Source organism: Mus musculus, chromosome X (assembly GCF_000001635.26).
Source record: "Mus musculus strain C57BL/6J chromosome X, GRCm38.p6 C57BL/6J".
Classification (NCBI taxonomy): domain Eukaryota; kingdom Metazoa; phylum Chordata; class Mammalia; order Rodentia; family Muridae; genus Mus; species Mus musculus.
In genome coordinates, this window is record NC_000086.7 from 71,265,528 (window position 1) to 71,286,416 (window position 20,889).

At 41.1% G+C, this 20,889-nt stretch overlaps 1 protein-coding gene across 8 annotated transcripts in view; it reads left to right on the plus strand.

Annotated features, from left to right (window-relative positions):
* Mtm1 (X-linked myotubular myopathy gene 1) overlaps window positions 1-20,889 on the plus strand; it is a 104,647-nt gene that overhangs the window by 54,761 nt on the left and 28,997 nt on the right. For 6 of the 8 annotated variants that reach the window (NM_001164190.1, XM_006527890.2, XM_030251245.1 and 3 more), the window contains one exon: window positions 19,074-19,157. In NM_001164190.1, coding sequence (NP_001157662.1) covers window positions 19,074-19,157 — 84 coding nt within the window. Of the gene's footprint in view, window positions 1-19,073; window positions 19,158-20,799; window positions 20,855-20,889 lie in introns of all 8 variants that reach the window. The other 2 variants (XM_030251246.1, NM_001358113.1) reach the window with 1 other exon arrangement.

Below are 20,889 nucleotides of genomic sequence, written 5' to 3' on the forward strand. Positions count from 1 at the left end.
CTTGACTGACTTAAGCAGGAGCTTGGCCAGAAAGGGTAGAGACAAGGATGCGCTTACTTTGGTTCTCAAGTGTGAGTGATGGGAAGGATGGCACTTTGTTGAGAAACAGCTGAAAGAGAGGGGCAGGGAGGGGACGCCTCGTCTTAACCTCCATGCCCAGGGACTACCCTAGTGCTGCCCTAACATGTTGACGGTTGAAAGAGAGAGTGGTTTGTAAAAGAAAGAAAAAGGGAGGAGAGAGGAAAGGAGGAAGGGAAAGAGGGAGTCACTTTCTAGGCAAGGCTCATCAGAAGCCAGCAGGTTAAGGGTTCAAGCCCCCATTTGTAAGGTGGACTTTAGAAAGGAAAGGGCGCAATTGTTCCTATGCGATGGGAGAGGAACAAGAGTTTCCAAACTGCCACAGAGGGGATGCGGCTTCCTTGGAGCTTAATCTACTTATGATTGCATTGAACAATAAAAAGGCTCCTGCCCCTGAACTACTTTGTGAGTATTTCTGGAACTGTTAAACTAGTATGGATGAGCTCGGTGGGTTTTGTCACTATTTGAAGTCTGAATTTGCCAATGAATGCAAGAAATGGTGTCTGGAGGCCAACAGACCTGGGCAGCCATGGGGTGAACACACTGTGAGTGGGCATTCAGACCACCCCTTTAGCCCTTCTGAGCCATTACTGTTTTCACCACTCAATGTGTGCAAGTCAGAACTTAAAAACTCATTTGAACTTGAGCTATTATAGCAGCAAAGAGTCCACCCCAAGCCATTAAACTGATTGTCTCAGCTCAGTATTATGTGCATGGCTTTAGATGAGATTTTTCTATTTCAGCCAAAATACTTCTTGTTTGATCTTTGCTTTTCAAACACCAGAAAGTCTCACAAATTTCATGTAGCTCAGCACAAGTTTTAGGTAAGTGATACAGTGTTGTGACAACTGCTGTAATCCTTCTGACACTGTGACAGAATATTTGAAGAGAGAAACCAGTCATGTACCTGTGTGCAAATGTAGCAACACTACAGAAAGCACAACAATGTCAAGATAACAACGGATAGCCAATGGCAAAGCTCAGTCATTGATTTCCTTGACTGGTCATTTTGTAATGAAATGTGGCAGTCAGAAATAATATCATTTTAGATGAGAGTTTAGATGAAAGCATCACTTCCAACATATTAGTGAATCATAAATCAGTGTGTCTCTTTAAATGAAATAGAATAGAAACCATGGAGAACATGACAGAAAAGGGGTATAGTTTGCTAAGATGTTTCTTCTAAGGGTGTGTACATATGGTGGCAGGGTGCTAGGTTCTTGGTGTTACCGTTAGTTCCTTACTTAGAATCATGGCCCAGAAAGGTTGAAGCATAAGGTTCAGGGGCCAAGCTCACAGCAGCCACTGATGCCGAGATCTATGAGGGGACTTGACTTCTACTGCTAACATAAGCCATGCATTCAGTGCCCTTTGTCAGAATGGGCCTCAGTGAATTTCCTGCTTACAGACTTTGGAAGTCACATAATATTTATGTGTGTCAGTGTTCTCATCTACAACGGGGATAATAACAGCTCCTACCCCATAGAGTTTTTGTGAAGATTCAATGTAAAGTGCTTATAACACTGCCTGACACTCAGTAAGGGCCCAATAAATGCCAGCTGTTCTGTTATTAGCTCCCTATTTTCCCAGCAGATGTAAGAAATAAGGATGACTACTACAACTCCCCACAGACTATTAATAAAGGAATTGTGATAGTGTGTGGGAAACATTAAGCCCTTTAAAAGAAAGATGCTATATAAAGATTAGTGGTATTATTAACAAACCATGGGTTGTACTTTGATAAAGGACTCACTAGAAGTCTTCAGAGTCTTAAATCAGAAAGCATCCCAACCTGCAGTGCAGAATAGGAGAAGTGATGCTATGGAATGAAAGGAATCCTTCAGAGACTGCGTCCCATCCTTCTCTTTCCATCTTTTCAGCCCACACAGACTTAAATGCTTTTAGGGAAACATGGCTCAGATTTGTGTTTGCACCTCCCATTTCTTGGGGACATTCTGGACTAAAGTTAAGGACTTCAGTATTTCCCACTTGTTCCTCTGTGAGCTGATGAACAGTCATGAAGGTGCACCCTTTGTCTTCATCTGGGAGCATGGCACATCTGACCTTATGTCTATATGTCAAGGAAGGTAGGGATAAGGGGACTTGCGGCGGCTTTTTCAAGTTTCAGGAGCAGAGCAGCTGACTGATTTACCTTTGCGCTTTACATTGAATCCTTACAAAACTCTATGGGGTAGGAGCTGTTATCCCCGTTGTAGATGAGAACACTGACACACATAAATATTATGTGACTTCCAAAGTCTGTAAGCAGGAAGTTCACTGAGCCTCACTCTGACAGAGATCATTGAACTCATGGCCTATGCTAGCAGTAGCACACTGGAAGAGCTCTTCACTGTGGCTGCTGTAGTACCTTATTGCTTCCAAAGGATGGGAACAATGCCTTTAAGAGCACCTCCTGGACACTGACAGGCATTGGTCACTACCTTTGGTTTTCATAGTATCTGTGGCCTGTTTCTTCTTGTTAGGCTTTTTCTAAGTATGTGTTTCTATTTTGAACTAACACATAGTAATGCGTGTTCTTCTGGGCAGCAGTCAGACATTTTACTTCCTACATACAATGGGTAGGTAATAGGAGATTTTGGTCTCTGTTTGGGGCTGGGAGGTTCTGGTTTTGATAAGATCAAACCCTGTTATGTGACTTAAGCCTTGGGCCATTTTACTTGAGTTCCCTCCTATTCAACTCTAAATGTGCTTATGAGAATAATTACATAAGAATTAATGAAGTGAGTTATGCATGCGCTCTCTCTCTCTCTCTCTCTCTCTCTCTCTCTCTCTCTCTCTCTCTCTCTCTCTCTCTCTCTCTCTTCGAGACAGGGTTTCTCTGTGTAGCTCTGGCTGGCCTGGAACTCACTCTGTAGACCAGGCTGGCCTCGAACCCAGAAATCCGCCTGCCTCTGCCTCCCAAGTGTTGGGATTAAAGGCATGCGCCACCATGCCCAGCCACACACACTTTCTTGATCATTTAAAAACTATAAATGAGCCTGTGAATAAAGAATCCATGGGGAGTTTTATTCTCTGCCTTTGTTATTCATCTCAGAAATGGAGAAATATTCTAAATTGTACTAAAATTTTAAATGAGACAAAGAGTTAGTGGACTCTTCTTTTTTAGGTTGATTATAGAATCCACAGATTAAAGGACATAATGTTTTGAGATAGGAATTGAAATGAGAAGTGCCTGTACACATAGCCCTGCTTTTGGTTTCAAGATGGCTTAAAGACTATAAACTATGTCTTGAATTTTCTATTTCCTTTTGGTCAAGAATTTTTCCCCTTGAATAAGTACAATTAGCTAATTAAAGACCTAACCATGCTTTTCAATATTCTGTCTTGCCTTCTCAAAATCTTAACCCTTCATTTGATTTGATTTCTCCCTTCCACTGCTGTCTCTATTCAAAACCTTTGACTCTGCTTGGTTCTTCTCAGCACCATCCAGCTCCTGGAATCGTCTCATCTAGCTCCCCCTCAACATCACTGCCTGCTTCCAAAGTGCTGCATTCCCTGGCTGCCTATGCCTCATCAGGATCCACTCCAGCATGCTTGTAGCCCTGCTATTTATTCAGAACTATTCTAAAAATGGCACTAGACCAGACACATTATAAAACCTGGGCTGGGCAGATGGTTTGCTCAGTATGAGAATCTGAGTTCATCCTCAGAACTTACATGTATAAAACTGAGCATGGCTGTGGTGTGTGCTCACAATCCCATTGCTGAGGGGGTCTAAGGTAGATCCCTGGAGCCTGGCCTAATTGGTGAACTCCAGGTCAGTAAGTGACTCTGTCTCAAAAAGCAGGGTGAGAGTGGGATATGGGATTTTTCACTGTAGCTCAATAGTCAAGAGCACTTAGTGACACATATGATCTTTTATCTGTCAAGGCAGGCAAGGGTAAGGGGACTTGCACTGGCTGTCTCAAACTTCAGGAGCAAAGCCTTCACTGTGGCTGGTGTAGTATCATACTGTACTTAAGTACTCTTAAGGAAGACCTGAGTTTAGTCCTCAGTACCCACATCAGATGTCTCACAACTCCCTGTAAGTCTCACTCTGGGAAATCTCTTCTGGCTTCTGTGAGTAATGTGCCCACATACACACCTACACACACACACAAACAATTTAAAAAGAAATAATAAAAAAAGGTGGATGGCAGCTGAGGAACAAGACCTTGGGCTGTCCTCTGTCACACATGCGTGGGAGCACGCACCCAGACACTCCACAGCCCTTCCTCTCCAAGAAAATACATATAAAATATAGCCTTTTTCACACAGGTATACATCCTTTGATCCAGGATTCAGGCAGGGTAATTTCTTCCATTTTATCTTATACTTTAACTACCTCTACATTTGTTTTGCTGGGCTTTTCTTTCCATTGTGTATGGGGAGTGGTGAGGTTGTTTTATTTCATTATTATGGAATGTGGTTTTCATTTTGTTTCAAAGCTGTTTGGCCAATGTTTATAATCTCTCCCTCTCACATCTTCCATACCATTTTTATTTATCAATCATATTAAGTATAATTTATAGTGGTATCTGATTATTATAGTTCAAAGTCTCTGGATTTTTTTTACAAAAGGGCAGTCGTGAAGTATGTTTCCTGCTGTATTTTCTGAATACGACTTGGAAACTTTCATTCTTTGGAATATTACCTATGGAAATACTCTGAGCCTGGGATTGAAAGGGTACTGAATTTTTTCTGCCAAGCACCTCAAACAGCTTGAGAAGGTTATAAATGAATTCTCCTTCATTGTTTTGGGAGCCATTCAGTTTTTTTTTATTATAATACATGCTAGGCTGACCTGTGACTCTGGGTAGACAGTGGTAGACATGTGTTGTCTTCTCTGTTCAGCATCAGTAATTCCAGCTTAGAAGCTGTACTGGCTAGTTTTGTGTCAGCTTGACACAGCTGGAGAAATCACAGAGAAAGGAGCTTCAGTTGAGGAAATGCCTCCAAGAGATCCAACTGTTAGGCATTTTCTCAATTAGTGATCAAGGGGAAAGGCCCCTTGTGGGTGGTGCCATCTCTGGGCTGGTAGTCTTGGGTTCTATAAGAGAGCAGGCTGAGCAAGCCAGGGGAGGCAAGCCAGTAAAGAACATCCCTCCATGGCCTCTGCATCAGCCCCTGCTCCCTGACCTGCTTGAGTTCCAGTCCTGACTTCCTTTGGTGATGAACAGCAGCATGGAAGTGTAAGCCGAATAAACCCTTTCCTCCCCAACTTGTTTCTTGGTCATGATGTTTGTGCAGGAATAGAAACCCTGACTAAGACAGAAGCCAAAAGAGGTTATGTCCCACTTACTTCTGCTTATGTGGTAGTGTTGTGAAGTACAGTCTTTCTTAAAAGAGGTTTCAAATATGACTCCATCTTGGATTGGCCTACAGCTTCATTTCCAAGCTCTTAATCAATCATTAAGTTCTTTGATCCTGTTGGTGGCTACTTCTGGACTTCTGTACATTGTTCCACTCTCATAGGTTCATTGGTACATTAAAAAAACCTGTTTCTATTATATATAGTACTCTTTGGTGTGTTTAGCAAAAGTCACATGATCCCATTGTCTAAGCATGTCTGACCTATGGCCTGTGCAGTGAACATGGCCAAGGATAGCTATAAATGTAGCCCAACACAAAATCATAATCTTATTTAAACATGTTATAGAAAATTGGTTTTTGAGATTTTGTGGTTTGTGGCAACTCAATTGCACAGTTGTCAAGTGTGAACTTTATAAATGACAACATTGTTTTGCAGTATCAAAGAGTCAGGCATGGCAGAGTATCGCATTTCTAGATAATCCTTCTTGGATTGAAGTTTAACTTTCCTTAGCTTCTGAGACCTAAGTCTCTTGTCCTTTCTTCCTCCTCCTGACATTCTTTTTCGGGGGTGGGGAAGTGGGGGTTCTATACATGAATTTTCTAGAAAAGTCTGTTTTCTTCTCCAGCTTACTAGGCAAGCTTTCTCTTGTGACCACCAAAATGCATTCTGAGCAGGATTTAAATTTTATAGTGTCATATTTCTCCTTAGTTGACTTGTTTAAGATGACTCTCTCATATTCCCTCCCAATATACCCTCTGTGTGCCTTAGACATTCCTGATGCCCTCTCTCCCTTCTTCCCTCTCCTGGTTCAAACTTAAAATCATAGGCATTTTCTCTGCTGCTTAGTGGTTACTAAACCTAAATGCCTCTCATCCCCAGCCTGACTTGGTTGAAGACGTTATTCCCTCTGTAAGAAGTGGACTTTGGCTGGTTTTCCTAGCTCGCAGCCAGTACGCATGCCTTCTGTGAGTCTGTGCTGACAGCACACAGGCAGTCCTGGCTTTCTGGTATCCTTGCTCTGGAAATGGCCTCCCCTCTCTGTCAGTTTTTATGCAAGCCTCTGTCTCCTCCACAGGGTGGCCCCATCTCAGTATTTTTGTTTGCTCTTCTACACTCCTGCAGACAGACTAAGTGGCCATGTATTATCTCTGGCCTTTCAGTGCTTCTGCCATTATTGTTTACTGTCCATCCAAGGTCATTCAGACATCACCACCATCCCCTGGGAAGGTCTGTCATGGAGTCACCCTGCTGTTACCCCTAAATGATCTACAACTGTGAGCCCTTCATCTCTCTCCTGTGGATAATTTCTAACTCCTTCCAGTGATATTGTCCTTCTTGTCATTTTTCTACTTCATACCTTGTTTACAGTGGGTCCTCAGAAACTACAAACTCAGTGAATGTCCTACCATAGACACTAAATAGGAGTCACCATCAAGCAGCCCATCAGATTAGTCTGTTTATGTTTTTTAAAAGTACATAGATGTGTAGGCCCAGTCCCTGGATGAGGCCAGAGGTTGACACTGTGCTATTTCCATGGATCGTGTCTCCATCTTAGTACTTTGAGACAATGTCTCTCACTAAACCTGGAGCTCACCATCTCAGCTAGGCTGGCTGCCAATGAACCCCAGACTTGTCTCTGTTTCTCCCAGTTCTTTGGTTATAGACACCTCTGTACCTGCTTTTTACATATATTTTGGGAATATGAATTCAAGTCCCACTGAACCATTTACCTATCCTCCAATTTAACTCTAATGGTATCAGTATATATTGTCTGTGTCTTGCTTTTTTTGTTCTCCAATAGAGACTACATAATGAATGGGTTTCTTCTCTGTGTTTAGAACTACATAGTATTCTCTCAACTTTTAACTTTTATTATAATATATTAGTCTTTTCTTGATAGTTATTTGAAGACTTCCATATTTGGCACAATATAAATACTGTACTGAGTAGCCTTGCATATACATAATTTTGTATATATTCACATACATCTTGGACTAACTGCTTTGAAGTAGAGTTACTGTTTTTGCCAAATTCTGCTTTATAGCAGATATCAGTATGCACTTCTGGTTAGAGTGCAGGTTCTTAGCCTCTGCAATGTGTTAGTTTCCTATTATTGATATGTTATGATGGGCTAAATTGTGTGTGTGTGTGTGTGTGTGTGAGAGAGAGAGAGAGAGAGAGAGAGAGAGAGAGAGAGAGAGCGAGCACACAGAGATACCAGGCTGGAATTGATTTCCTTTTGCTCCATGTCTCATGGCCCCTTTGCTTCTATCAGCACCATTCCTACCTCTTCCAGCTTAAATTCTAAATTCTTTTAGGAGTATATGATGCTGTTACAGATAATCCAGGATACTTTCTCCCTGTTTTAAGGTCAGTTATTAGTTATCATCATTCCATCTGGAACATTAATTCTTTGTTGTGTATGGTAACATAACAAAGGTTTCAAAGATTAGAGTACAACCATTTGGGGAGGGCACAACCTCCCCATATACCTACAATATCAACTCAGTGTGTTTTCTAACTTTTTTTAACTTTGCAACCCTTTAGGCAAAACTATAGATTCCCAGTTCTGCTTTGTAGCACGTGAAATTGAATGCCCGTTGATATGTACCACTTGTGTTATGTTCTGCCTTCTGCTCTGTTTTCCTTTTTAGAGTGCTGAACACTTTATTTAATAGTTGACTTGTACTGTGAGTTGCAAGTGTTTGCTGCAATAGGACTTTGGACTGTGCTTATAGTGTGTTTGCTATTGATAACTTTAAGACATTCATTTCTAGAATTTCTTGACCATTTGGTAGGGATCCCTAAGACGATCTTCAAGTGTATTGATTTCACTAGAAGAACTTGCAAGCCTCAACATTTATTTGTGTGTACAGGTGGGATTTATTACAATCAAAAGATAACAGAATAGAACCAACAAATGGAAAAGCTACAGAGCCCGAGTTGAAATACCATTTGTTGACTAGTCTAGTAATAGGTAGATGGGCTGTGGTGCAATGTATCAGTCATTAGAGCTCTGTATTAGTTATTCTTTGGTAATCTGGGATCATGTGCATGCTGGGTAAGTGCTCTACCACTGAGCCACAGGAGCAGCCCAGCATTGTTGTAACAGTTGAAGGCATGAGCTTTTTTCCCCCTAGGGGAGAGGGAGGGCGGTGTTTCACCTAGCCTTGAATATGCTGTATAACTGCAGCTGTCTATGAAGTTCTGATATTCTTTTTATTAATTGTTTTATTTATTTACCTTCCCAATGGTTTCTCCCCTCCCCAGTCCCCCTGCCAAGAGTTTTTCACCCCATACCACCCCTTTGTCTTTGAGAGGATGCTCTGCCCCATCCCCTTTCTTTAATTTTAATTTTTTAAACCTTATATGGTTCTTAAATGTCTTAACCTCCCTTCTAGTCCATCACCCACTAGGGGTATTGGGAAAGAAAGGGGAAGTGGACCTGTTTAGAAATGGTTCTTTGGAGCAACTGCCCCCTCTGTGTTGTCTAGAAACCGGCAGTGCAGTTTAGTTCATAAATTAGCGGCAGCAGCTCAATCTACTCACAAACACTTAACCGTATATCAGCAGTTCAGCTCAGTAGAGTCTGGGTAGCAAACAAAAATTAGCAGTGGTGGCACTACCTAGCAGACAGCCAGGCCTCAGTCTCAGCACAAGTCAGCAGGAGGGACCAGGGCCAACAGGAACTCCAGGAAAAGATCTCAGGCTGTGCCTCTCTCAGGGAAGTGAAGATCAGAGAAGGCTTGAGACCAACAAACCTTGCACAGCTAGCTGTACTAGCAAACCAAGCTCAGACTCTCACTGTCTATCAAGTTCTATTTATACTCCCTCCAAACACCACATGTCCTCCATGGGTCTTGCCTAAGCACATGTCTTGCCTTAGCATGTTCGTCTGTCTCAGCTGACAACACTCTGCCAATCAGCCTAAGTTCACCGAAGCAGCAAGAAACTGCAGGACGCCATCAGAAATTTGTTGGTGCCTTTTCTCTCTATTGGATTCCTGACAAATGCAGCTCAACCATACAATGTAAGGTGGACCAATACATTTGTGTTGTTAGCAAAGAATCCTTTATTACATTTTCTTTCATGTACTTGCTTTAGCAGAACATCCTCTCTCCATTTGTCTACTTCAGCCAAATGTTCCTTTATGGGTCTGCCTTAGCCTTTCACCTGTGTCCACTTCAGCTAGATGTTCCTTCACATGTTTGCCCTAGCCAAACACCATCAGACACAACTGACTTTCCAAAGAACCCTAAAGTTTCCACTTTACCCTTCCCTGGGGCACCAAGGCTCTACAGGATTAGGTGTGTGCTTTCCAACTCAGGCCAGACAAGGCAGTCCTCTGCTATATGTGTGCTCTTTGGCTGGTGGCTTAGTCTCTGAGAGTTCCCGGGGATTTGGATTAGTTGATACTATTGTTCTTCCTATGGGGTTGCAATCCCCTTCAGTTCCTCCAATCTTTCGCCTAACTCTTCCATAGGGGTCCCTGGGCTCAGTCCAATGGTTGGAGGTAAGTATCTGCATCTGTCTGAGTCAGGTGCTGGTAGAGCCTCTCAGAGGACAGACGTGCTAGGCTCCTGTCTGCAAGCACAACACTGCATCAGTAATAGTGTCAGGGTTTGGTGTCTGTGCATGAGATGGATCCCAAGGTGGGCCGGTCACTGGATGGCCGTTCTTCAGTCTCTGCTCCATTTTTGTCCCTACATTTCCTTTTGACAGGAACAATTCCTGGGTCAGAAATGTGAAGGTAGGTTGATGTCCCCATCTTTCCACTGGGGACCCTGTCTACACTGAAAGTGGTTTCTTCAGGTTCAATCTCCCCACTGTTGGGCATTTCTGCTGAAGTCATCTCCATTAAGTCCTGGGAGCCTCTCACAACCCAGGTTTCTGGGACTTTCTAGTGGTCCCCCCTCATGTCCCACCCCCCCCACAGCTGCATATTTCCATTCATACTCCTGGCCCCCTGGGCTTCCTTCTGTTTCTTCCTCTCTTAGAGTGTTACTGCTGTGAACATACACCATGACCAAGGCAACTCTTATAAGGACAACATTTGATTGGAGCTGGCTTACAGGTTCAGAGTTTCAGTCCCATATCATCAAGGTGGGAGCATGGCAGTGCCTAGGTAGGCATGGTGCAGGCTGAGCTGAGAGTTTATATCTTCATCTGAAGGCTGCTATAAGGAGACTGACTTCCAGGCAGCTAGGGTCTTAAAGCCCACACCCACAGTGACACACCTACTCCAACACGTCCACACCATCTAATAGTGCCACTCCTTGGGCTGAGTATAAACAGACTATAACACCCCCATACCTAATCCTGCCCCCCCTTTCCCTTCCTTCTCCCCTTTCCCATCCAGTTCCCCCCTTCCCTCTGCCTCCAGTGATTATTTTCTTTCCTCTAAGTGGGATTCAAGCATCCTCACATGGGCCTTCCTTCTTGTTATACTTCATAGGGTCTGTGAGTTGTATCATGGGCATTCTGTACGTTTTGGCAAATATCCACCTATCAGTGAGTACATACCATGCACCTTTTGGGTCTGAGTTACTTCACTCAGCATGGTATTTTCTATCTATTTTCCCACAAAATTCATGATGCCCTTATTTCTAATAATTGATTATTCAGTATTTTGTTGTGTAAATGAACCACATTTTCTATATCCATTCTTCTGTTGAGGGACATCTGTGTTGTTTCTAGCTTCTGGCTACTCTGAATAAGGCTTCTATGAACATGGTGGAACACATGCCTCTGTGGCATGGTGGAGCATCTTTTGGATATATGCCTAAGAGTGGAACTGCCAGACTGATTTCCAGAATGGTTGTACCAGCTTGCAATGCCACCAGCAATGGAAGAGTGTTCCTCTTTCTCCACATTCTTGCCAGCATCTGCTGTCACCTGAGGTTTTTATCTTAGCCATTCTGATTGGTGTGAGGTGGAATCTCAGGGTTGTTTTGATTTGCATTTCCCTGATGATTAAGGATGTTGAACATTTCTTTAAGTGCTTCTCAGCCACTTGAGATTATTCTATTGTGAATTATCTGTTTAACTCTGTACTCCATTTTAAAATTGGGTTATTTGGTTTTTGGAGACTAACTTGTTGAGTTCTTTATACATTTTGGATATTAGCCCTCTGTTGCATGTAGGGTTAGTGAGGATCTTTTCCTAATTTGTGGGTTGCCGTTTTGTCCTATTGACATTGTCCTTCGTCTTACAGAAGCTTGGCAATTTTATGAAGTCCCATCTGTCAATTCTTGATCTTAGAGTCTGAACAATTGGTGTTCTTTCAGGAAGTTTCCCCCTGTGCCAATGAGTTCAAGGCTTTTCAGTTTCATGAGGTCCCATTTGTTGATTCTTGATCTTACAGTACAAGCCATTGGTGTTCCGTTCAGGAATCTTTCCCCTATGCCCATGTGCTTGAGGCTCTTCCCCACTTTCTCCTCTAAGTTTCAGTGTCTCTGGTTTTATGTGGAGTTCTTTGATCCACTTAGACTTCAGCTTTGTACAAGGAGATGAGAATGGATCAATTTGCATTCTTCTACATGCTAACTGCCAGTTGAGCTAGCACCATTTGTTGAAAATGCTGTCTTTTCTGCCCCGCCCAGGGATCCATTCCCATTATCAGCCACCAAACCCAGACACTATTGCATATACCAGCAAGATTTTGCTGACAGGACCCTGATATAGCTCTCTCTTGTGAGGCTATGCCAGTGCCTGGTAAACACAGAAGTGGATGCTGACAGTAATCAATTGGATGGAACAAAGGGCCCCTAATGAAGGAGCTAAAGAAAGTACCCAAGGAGCTGAAGGGGTCTGCAACCCTATAGGTGGAACAACAATATGAACTAACCAGTACCCCCAGAGCTGTGTCTTTAGTTGCATATGTAGCAGAGGATGGCTTAGTTGGCCATCAATGGGAGGAGAGGCCCTTGGTCTTGTGAAGATTATATGCCCCAGTACAGGGGAATGCCACGGCCAAGAAGCGGGAGTGGGTGGGTTGGGGAGCAGGGCGGGGGTGTATAGGGGACTTTTGGGATAGCATTTGAAATGTAAATGAAGAAACTATCTAATAAAAAACATTAAAAAAATCACAAAAGAAAAGAAAAGAAAATGCTGTCTTTTTTCCACTAGATGGTTTTAGCTCCCTTTTCAAAGACCATAGGTGTGTGGGTTTGTTTCTGGGTCTTCAATTCTGTTCCATTGATCTACCTGTCTGTCACTGTACCAGTACCATGCAGTTTTTATCACAATTGCTCTGTAGTGCAGCTTGAGGGCAGGAATGGTGATTCCCCAGAAGTTCTTTTATTGTTGAGAGCAGTTTTCACTTTCCTGGGTTTTTTGTTTTTAGTCCTGATATCCTTAGCTCTAACTCTCAAGTGCTAGGAGTAGAAGTATATGCCAGCATGTCCAGCTCTTTACCTGCTCAGGATTCATAAGATGTTTGGCTGTCTGGGAGGGCCAGCCTTCTTTTGTTCCTCTTCCTTTTTATCTCTTTCTCCTGTAGTTTAGCTTAGCCACTCAATGCCTTTTTATTTGTGGTAGGGCCTGCAGACCTAGAACTGATCTCCACTGACTGCCTCCAGAACACCATTTCCAGGATGGCGTAGACAAGCAGATACATATAATAGAGTGCTTCATGAGATCTCATGGGGCTATTCCTAAAAGGCTTTCCTAGAAAGATCAGCAGGGCACCAGTCAGGTTAAGCCTAACTAAAGGAGTGGTGTGCAATGTGAAGAAGCCAGATAGACTGCCAATGCAGGGGTGTGTTGCCTCGGGCTGTAGTATATGTATAAGGGTGCTAACCGTAGATGGTACTGGGGTAAAAGGCAAGCCAAAGCTTGCAGAACCTATCCAATCATTTTTCTTTTTAAAAGGTGTGCTTGCGTGTGCGTGTGCATGTGTGTGTGTGTGTGTGTGTGTGTGTGTGTGTGTGTGTGTGTGTCTAGTTTTCATAGTACTGGAAGGTGGCATAATCTACCTGCTGCTGGAGGAGAAAAGCCATCATCAGCTCTCCCCAGCTATGACCCCTATGAGCTCCAGTAACGACTGCCCTGACAAGGTTTGTCCATTGGAACAATGATGGCACAAATGTTATAGAGTTAACCAGCCATTTTCTGATTGAGTCCAAAGTCTACTCCACAAGATAGAACCCATACCTACCACTACTATTGAGCCAGAAACCTGTGATTAGATAGGTCATAGACCCTAAAGGAGAAACTAATACTATATTTTGCTAAATGCATAGAGTTGTAGCAGAACAACTCCTAATGAGTTACTGCTAGAGTGATAGATTAGTGCATCTTCCAACCCTCACCGTAGAAGCTTCTTCCTTTTACAGTAGATGACATTCAACACAGGGACATGCAATTGGTCAATTTACAGAAAACAAAACACTGTCATGTACTCAGCCCTAAATGGGATGTCTTTACCCTTACCCCTAAGCTCAGGGAGAAAGATTTTTAGAGGCAGAGGTGGTAGATAAACTGTAAAGAAGCTGCTTTCCAGGCACAGTGGGACAGCTGCACATATGCACTCTGTGATTGGGATGACATGTAAGAGGCTTGAGATGTAGGCACTTGTAGCTGAGGATGTCTTGGCATTTAATTGCTGCTGGGTGACAGAGAGTCTGTCTTCTTTTAGGGTATAACCAGTGGTAGGCCGACCTATATTCCAGGGCAGGACCCATACCCAAGAGTATTTGGGCAACACAGTTGGTTGTGATGATTTAAAAAAATAACAAGAAATTTGGGAGTAGGGAGGTGGGTGTGGATCTGGGAGGAGCTAAGGGAAAAGAATCAATATGATTAAAACTCATTGTATAGAATTCTCAAAGTATTGTTTTTAATTCCTTAGACTGCTGTACCTCCTATGATTCTTTAAATTTGGGGGTTCTTAAGATTTTCAAGAAAACATTTTCTGAAATGAAGAAATCTTTTTTGTTAAGTATAATCTAAAAGGTACAAAATGAGGTGACTATATATCCTAATATGGTAGATCAGTAGTTTTTACAAAGGTCATCAGTTCAGAAGAATATCAGAAATTCAAATAAGAACCAAAAGGTCCCTTAAACTCCTGTTAAACTAGTGTGTTGCCTAGGCATAGAGGCGTGGACCTGTCATCTAAGTGCTTGAGAGGCTGAAGCAGGGCGCATACCTGGAGCTGAGGCCATTCTCTTCTACATAGAGAACTTCAGGCAGGCTTGGGTTTCAAAGTGTGACAATGTTTGTCTCAAAACAACAACAACAACATATAAATGTCAGAAAAGAACCAGTTAGTAAGTGGTTTCCTAGAATCTTGACGTTAGATATTCAGAGAAATAAGTCTGTTTACTTTATCAAAAGAGATACCCTTCCTAAAACTCCATGAATATGTTGCTATGGGATGGTCCCACCATTTGAAGAGACTTCTAAAGGTCCATAGTTCTTCAGTTTATTCCCTGGAATACTTGTTTTTCTTTGTTTTTCTCGTGCTAAGGATTTGTACCTAGGCTCTTATGCATGTTTGCAATCAGTCTTATTACCGCACAATACCCAGGCCCCTAAATACTAAAGATGTGATGTTAATGAAACTGTCTTCTATTTGAGATGATCCTGAGTCCTCATCTTCATCAATCTAACTCTCAAACATCCAGTTCTGATAGGCCAGTACAGAGCAACCCCACTCAGTTAGGAGACACTTACACATCTCAAAAAGTTTTAAACACCCAGTCTAAAATTAAGATAAATGTAGTAAAATACCATAATGAAACCCATTACTTTATATGCTACATGCTAACTTAAAATGAGTTTAAAATTTTTTATCTAATTCTTTAAGCAATTTTTTTTATATATGTGCCATTTTAAAATAACATCTAAGTAAAAGCTAGAATCTGTTGTTATTTTGGAAATTTTCCCCCAAGACACAACAATGCTAAATATAGCTAAATGAAAATGACAAGCTATATTCTGTATGTCCAAGCTGGTTTTTTCCCCTGGTGCAAAAATCAGAGATTTTCATTTCAACTTTGTCCTTTAACATTTTTCAAATGTTACATTGTGCTATTTTTAATGTGGAAAAATGTGCACGCACTCTTTTTGTTAGTCTCCACGGCTTGTCTAGTAGGTATTGAAACTGACGGAATGCCCAAATACCAATACAGAGTAAAACAAAGAAAGTCTTGGACACTTTTTTAAATTCTGGGCTAGGTTTGGCTTTTCTAATATCTTGTGCCAGTCTTGACATTTTTCACTTACATAAGATGCTATTGAGGGAAACTGGCTGAAGGACTTGGAGTCCCCCTTATGTTCTCTGTAAATATGTGATCCCATACTTATAACTTTAAATAAGAATCATTGCCCAAACACCTTGACTACAGATTCCTAAGCATTTTTCTCTAGTCTATCTGTCCTTCTAGGACCAGTACAGAAAGGAAGTTAGCTCCTAGAAAACCTAGAGAGGTTCACTAGAGGTGAGTTAGGACATGGCAATCTTGAAATGGAACCTGCCAAACACCCCAGTTCTAAGGCAGAAGATGTGGCTGGGGAAGGACCAGACCCCAAAAGTAACCTATAAACAGCATATGAGTAGTGACTCATCACCAGTTCCTGGCAAAACATGTCAGTGTTCTGACTTTGCTAGGTTAGGGATGAATTTGAGATTCCAGTGCTTACTCAGTCAAGAGAGTAGCTGGCATCCTCACCTGGGCATGTGTCAAGCCAGAGTAGGTACCGTCCTCACTAGCTAGGCGAACAGTTCTGCTTGCTTGATGATGTTCTCTCAATGAGACTTCACTTCTAAGATAGAGAGGCAAAAACAGGCCCACCCAAGGTTATGTTTGGGAATGTCAATTCTCTAACGAAATTTAATGACCTCGAAATTCTGAAATGTATTGTCTAGAGGAGAAAAGAAAATGCCAGCCGAAACCCTCAGGATAGGTAAGCCATTAACTTCAGGTTACAATGTTTTTCAGCCAGGACCTTCAGTTAGGCTGGGAATAAGTTACCACTTGTGGGCAACTTTATACTTTTTAAGGATGTATGGTATATAGATTTTGTTAACTTTGCTTTGATTTCCTGTTTAATATTTGTTTTGTTTTCTATGATTATCCACCTTTATGTTATCTGACAGTGAGCTTCCCTTGTAAAATTCTTGCTTCTTTCTCTTATCTAAATCTTTAAAGAAAAAAACCAAAAATCCAAAAACATCTAGAAAAAGTCCTGGTATGTTCTGCTTTGAAAGCTATAAGCATCTGTTGCTCTAGAATGGTTGTTTCACTTGAGCAAAATGGTTTCCCTATAATTAAAAGCTAATTTGTTGGAATGGTAAAAATAATGGTTTAAGCTTCAAGCATTTTCCATTCTGCGCTCTGATACAGCATTGTACATGTTGCTATGTTATTTCCTGAAGAGAAATTTTAGCAATTATGTGATTCAATTTTTTCCCAAAAATATATGAACTATGAGTCTGGCTTTTAGCCTCAAGAGTGATCCAGGAGCTCTTCCTGTCACTAATTCTTTGCTTCCTTTTCAGGTGAGTAGGGGAATTTACACTGAGATATGATGTCACCTATAAATATGTTAACCAGTTTGAGAGCTATTATTGTAGGACACGTGCACAAGCTGCAGGTTGGATGTACCTGTGACCAGTTCACCATGTGAAGTGTCACTATGAAAGCAGTTGTTTGAGAAAGGCCATCTGATAGTTATCTAATGGAGACTTGGTCTTGTCTTCATACTTATGACAAAAAAAGTCATTGTCTGTACTTGATTTCTCATTAGTCTAAAGTGTTCAGAAGATGATGATGATTTAGACCATATAGTTTTAATCTTCTGATAATTTTGCAGTAATTTTTCTATAAGATATATGAAGGAGTGCTCAAGGCAACAACTAAGTGTTACTATCAAGGATTGAGATATAGTAATGTGCCTAGAAAGTGTGGTTGGCCTTGAGCATTCCAAATCTGTAACCACACATCCTTAGCTCTCAAATTATGTGCTATCTACAACTCTGCTTATGTCATAGCATTTCCGCAGCCTAGATACTGACCAGGGTAGAATTAGATGGCCAGAGCAGTGATATATCCCAGATAGACTTTTTCCTGATTAGAGAAGTTACCAAAAGTGTGAGGTGAACATCAGTTAACAGACCTTAGTTCTTCACCTTCTTGACACCAAATAAGCATTAAGTCAGTGTCAGTCTAGGGCCTTGGTCAATTTCTTAGGTCCATGTGGTGGCTAATATGTTAGGCCTCAAGAGTGATGCTATCCACTGTTGAATATAGCATTTGAGTCTGATGTCAGACTTGAGACCCACTGAGAGTGCTGTATGCATGCATGCATGGAAAAATTCAGGAAAACAGTGAGATCCAGCGTTTAGGTGGTCAGTTTTTTACCTTAACTTTCTTGCTATTCAAACATAGAAAACAGTTCCTGCAAAATGAGACTTTTCCAAAAATTCCATGTAATGTGGGGGAAGGGACACTGTCATTCAGTGTAGTAACAGAAGGAACTAGATAAGGAGATAGATGACTATTGAACAAGTGTCCATCCACAGCATCTCCACAGTTTGCAGAGGTTTCAGGACTTCACTGTACCATTCGGTCAAAAACAAACAAACAAACAAAAAACCCTCTACGTTCTGGACCAAGCTCCAATTTAGCTAATATGTGTAGAGTATCTAGAAGTGTCCAGACGGCAGATGGCCATGTGGAACATTAGACACACTTCAACTTTCGCTCTGAGCCAAATGGGAAGCCATGGGATGATTTTGACAGGGGAATGACTTGATCTAAATTAATATTGCAACATTGTTGCTCTGACCTTAGAGATGTACAGTTGAAAATGGGAATAATCCAGTTACTTTGATAAGCCAAGTGAGAGACCAGAGGGTAAGCAGGTGGTACAAAGACTAGCAGTACAGTACTTGGCTTAGTCACCTAGGAGCATGGGCTTCTTGTTGGCTAAACAGAGGAGACTGGAAAGAAACTGGACTGCTGGATAGATCCAAGGGTTTGGTTTGTGGTGTTATCCTCAGAGACACCCCTGCCCCTGCCTCATGCCTTTGATATACCTGTGGGGATTGTGGCATGGACACAGCCATGTTCAGAGCAAGGAGCTAGAATGGTCACTAGGGGACAGATGATTTTCCAATTTAGGAAATTCATCAATAGTGCCTTGAGAGGTCAGAGTCCTGTTATTTCAGAGGCTGGAACATTGATTCAGAAGTCACAGAGAGCAGTTAATTAAGTTTTCTAATGTTCTGCCTCTCTTTAAATAGATAAACATTTCATGATACTCTCTTGAGACAGGTGCACTGTTTAATAATCATTCCTGAATTTCTTCTTTTTCTTAGTGACTTTTAACTAATCAGTTGATAATATTTAATATTCATAGGTACTTTGAGTCTATAAATCTCGTGTGTGTGTGTGTGTGTGTGTAGCATTATTTTTTAAAAAGCACAAAGATGACATTTGTAGCCATAGAAAATCAAGGTTTTAAAAGCAATTATTCCTAAAGATAGAAGTTAATGTAAGGCTTGTCTTAATTTCCCACAGTTGTTTTCTGTTGTTGTTGTAGGTCTCAATGTGGGTTGCAGTTTCATAGTAAATGAATCTATAAAATCTATTGGTGAAAAATTAAAATATGAACTATTTATAGACTATCACTCCACATTGACATTTGAACTCCTGTTTCTGGCCTTTCCTAGCCATTATTTGCATTTGTAAATGAAGAGAAGTTTAACGTGGATGGGTGGACTGTTTATAATCCAGTTGAAGAATATAGAAGGCAGGTAAGTCAGTAATGCAATTGTCTGGTGTGTGTTGAATTGCAAACATGTATTGGAAAATTATATTGTTGGTCATCTTCTCAAAATAAGTAACAGCCTTGCTTAGTTTGTGTTCATGGCTGTGGCATCATCCACATTTTGTATAATAAAATAATACCTCATTGTTTTCCTCTTGTAACTACCAAGCTCATTCTGTAGCCATATTCAGACTTATCTGAAAACTAAATGACTAAGTTCTGCTTCCTTTCCTAGATGAGGAACTTCCATTTTGTGGTGTTTATGAAATGAGTCAAATATTGAAGGTCTAGAAAAGTCAAACCTTTATATATTACTTTGTGTGTATGTAAGCTTAAATATTACTAATCTTGTTATTTAAGTTATGTATGTTCTGAATTACAGATTTGAATGAGTTAGAACCTTTTTTACAGTTGATATATAATATCCACAAAGAGCTTTATTATTCTTTCACATGAACGTTATCTGCCTGTATGTTCATTTGTGATTTGGAGTATGGAAATGTCTCAGAAGGTAAAGTGCTTGCAACATGAACACCTGAGTTTGGACCCCCAGAAGCCATGCTAAAGGCCAAGTGTGGTGGCTTATATCTGTAATCCCATCACTCACTCGGAAGAAATACTAGGAGATCCCAGGGGCTCTCTGGCAAGCCAGTCTGGTCAGACATTAAATTCCAAGTTCAGTGAGACCCCTGTTTCAAAAGATGAGGTAGAGAAGAATACAGAAGGAAACCTGACATTAGTATTTGGCTTTCACATGTGCGCATACAAGTATAAATACTTGCATATATACATCCATGTACACATACACACACACACACACACACACACACACACACACACACACGCCATACTTACCCTCTACATAGCAAGAAAAAAGTCTAGAACTTGTACAAGGAATATCACAAGCAAGCATATTATGTAACAAAAACCACAACTTGACCTCTAATATAACAGCTAGGAGTTTTGCAATGGAATGTTTCATATTTCTTCTACAAGGCTTCTAAAATTATTTGGAAATGTTATGAAATGAGCTTTCGAGAATCAAGTTAAGGCCAATTGCTTCATATGAAAATCAAGTGAACATAGAGTACAATTCCAGAACCTCAAGCTTGTAAAACAACTTCATAGCCACCCCTTCCACCATCATGACCCCGGTTGACTTCAATTTTCAGTGTTGATCAGTGGTTTGCACATTCATAAGCAGATTTTACCCTGGGGTTAGATGAAACACACTTACGATGGATCCTGTGAATCTGCTTTAGGCTACTGAGTTTTCAAAGGGTGTGTACCTTTAATTTTAATGGCCTCTGTTGTAGACTGACTACTGAGATGAAAGAAAGGCCATTAGAACATTGTTCATGCTTTAGAAACCTCTCTGACATTATGTATGAAAGCATTTTATCTTGTCTTTGGTTGACGTTGACAATACTAAGACTTTCCTTCAGTTTGAGCTTCTAGCTTGAAACAAAAACATTTATTGTTTTTTTTTTTTTTTGTTTGTTTTGTTTTTTTAAGAATTGCATGCATAGACGAACTTTTTAGGTATTTTCTTCTAGACTGCCATTATATTCAATCTTTTTTTCTTGTAACTTTCTGATGGGACTTAAAAACTCTCTAATTGGACTCAGCATCAGACTCAGCATCTGGTTGGCCGTGGTACATAGGGCCAGTCCTAAAGAAAAGGTACAATGTCTATCCCCAAAGCAAACAGCCACCAT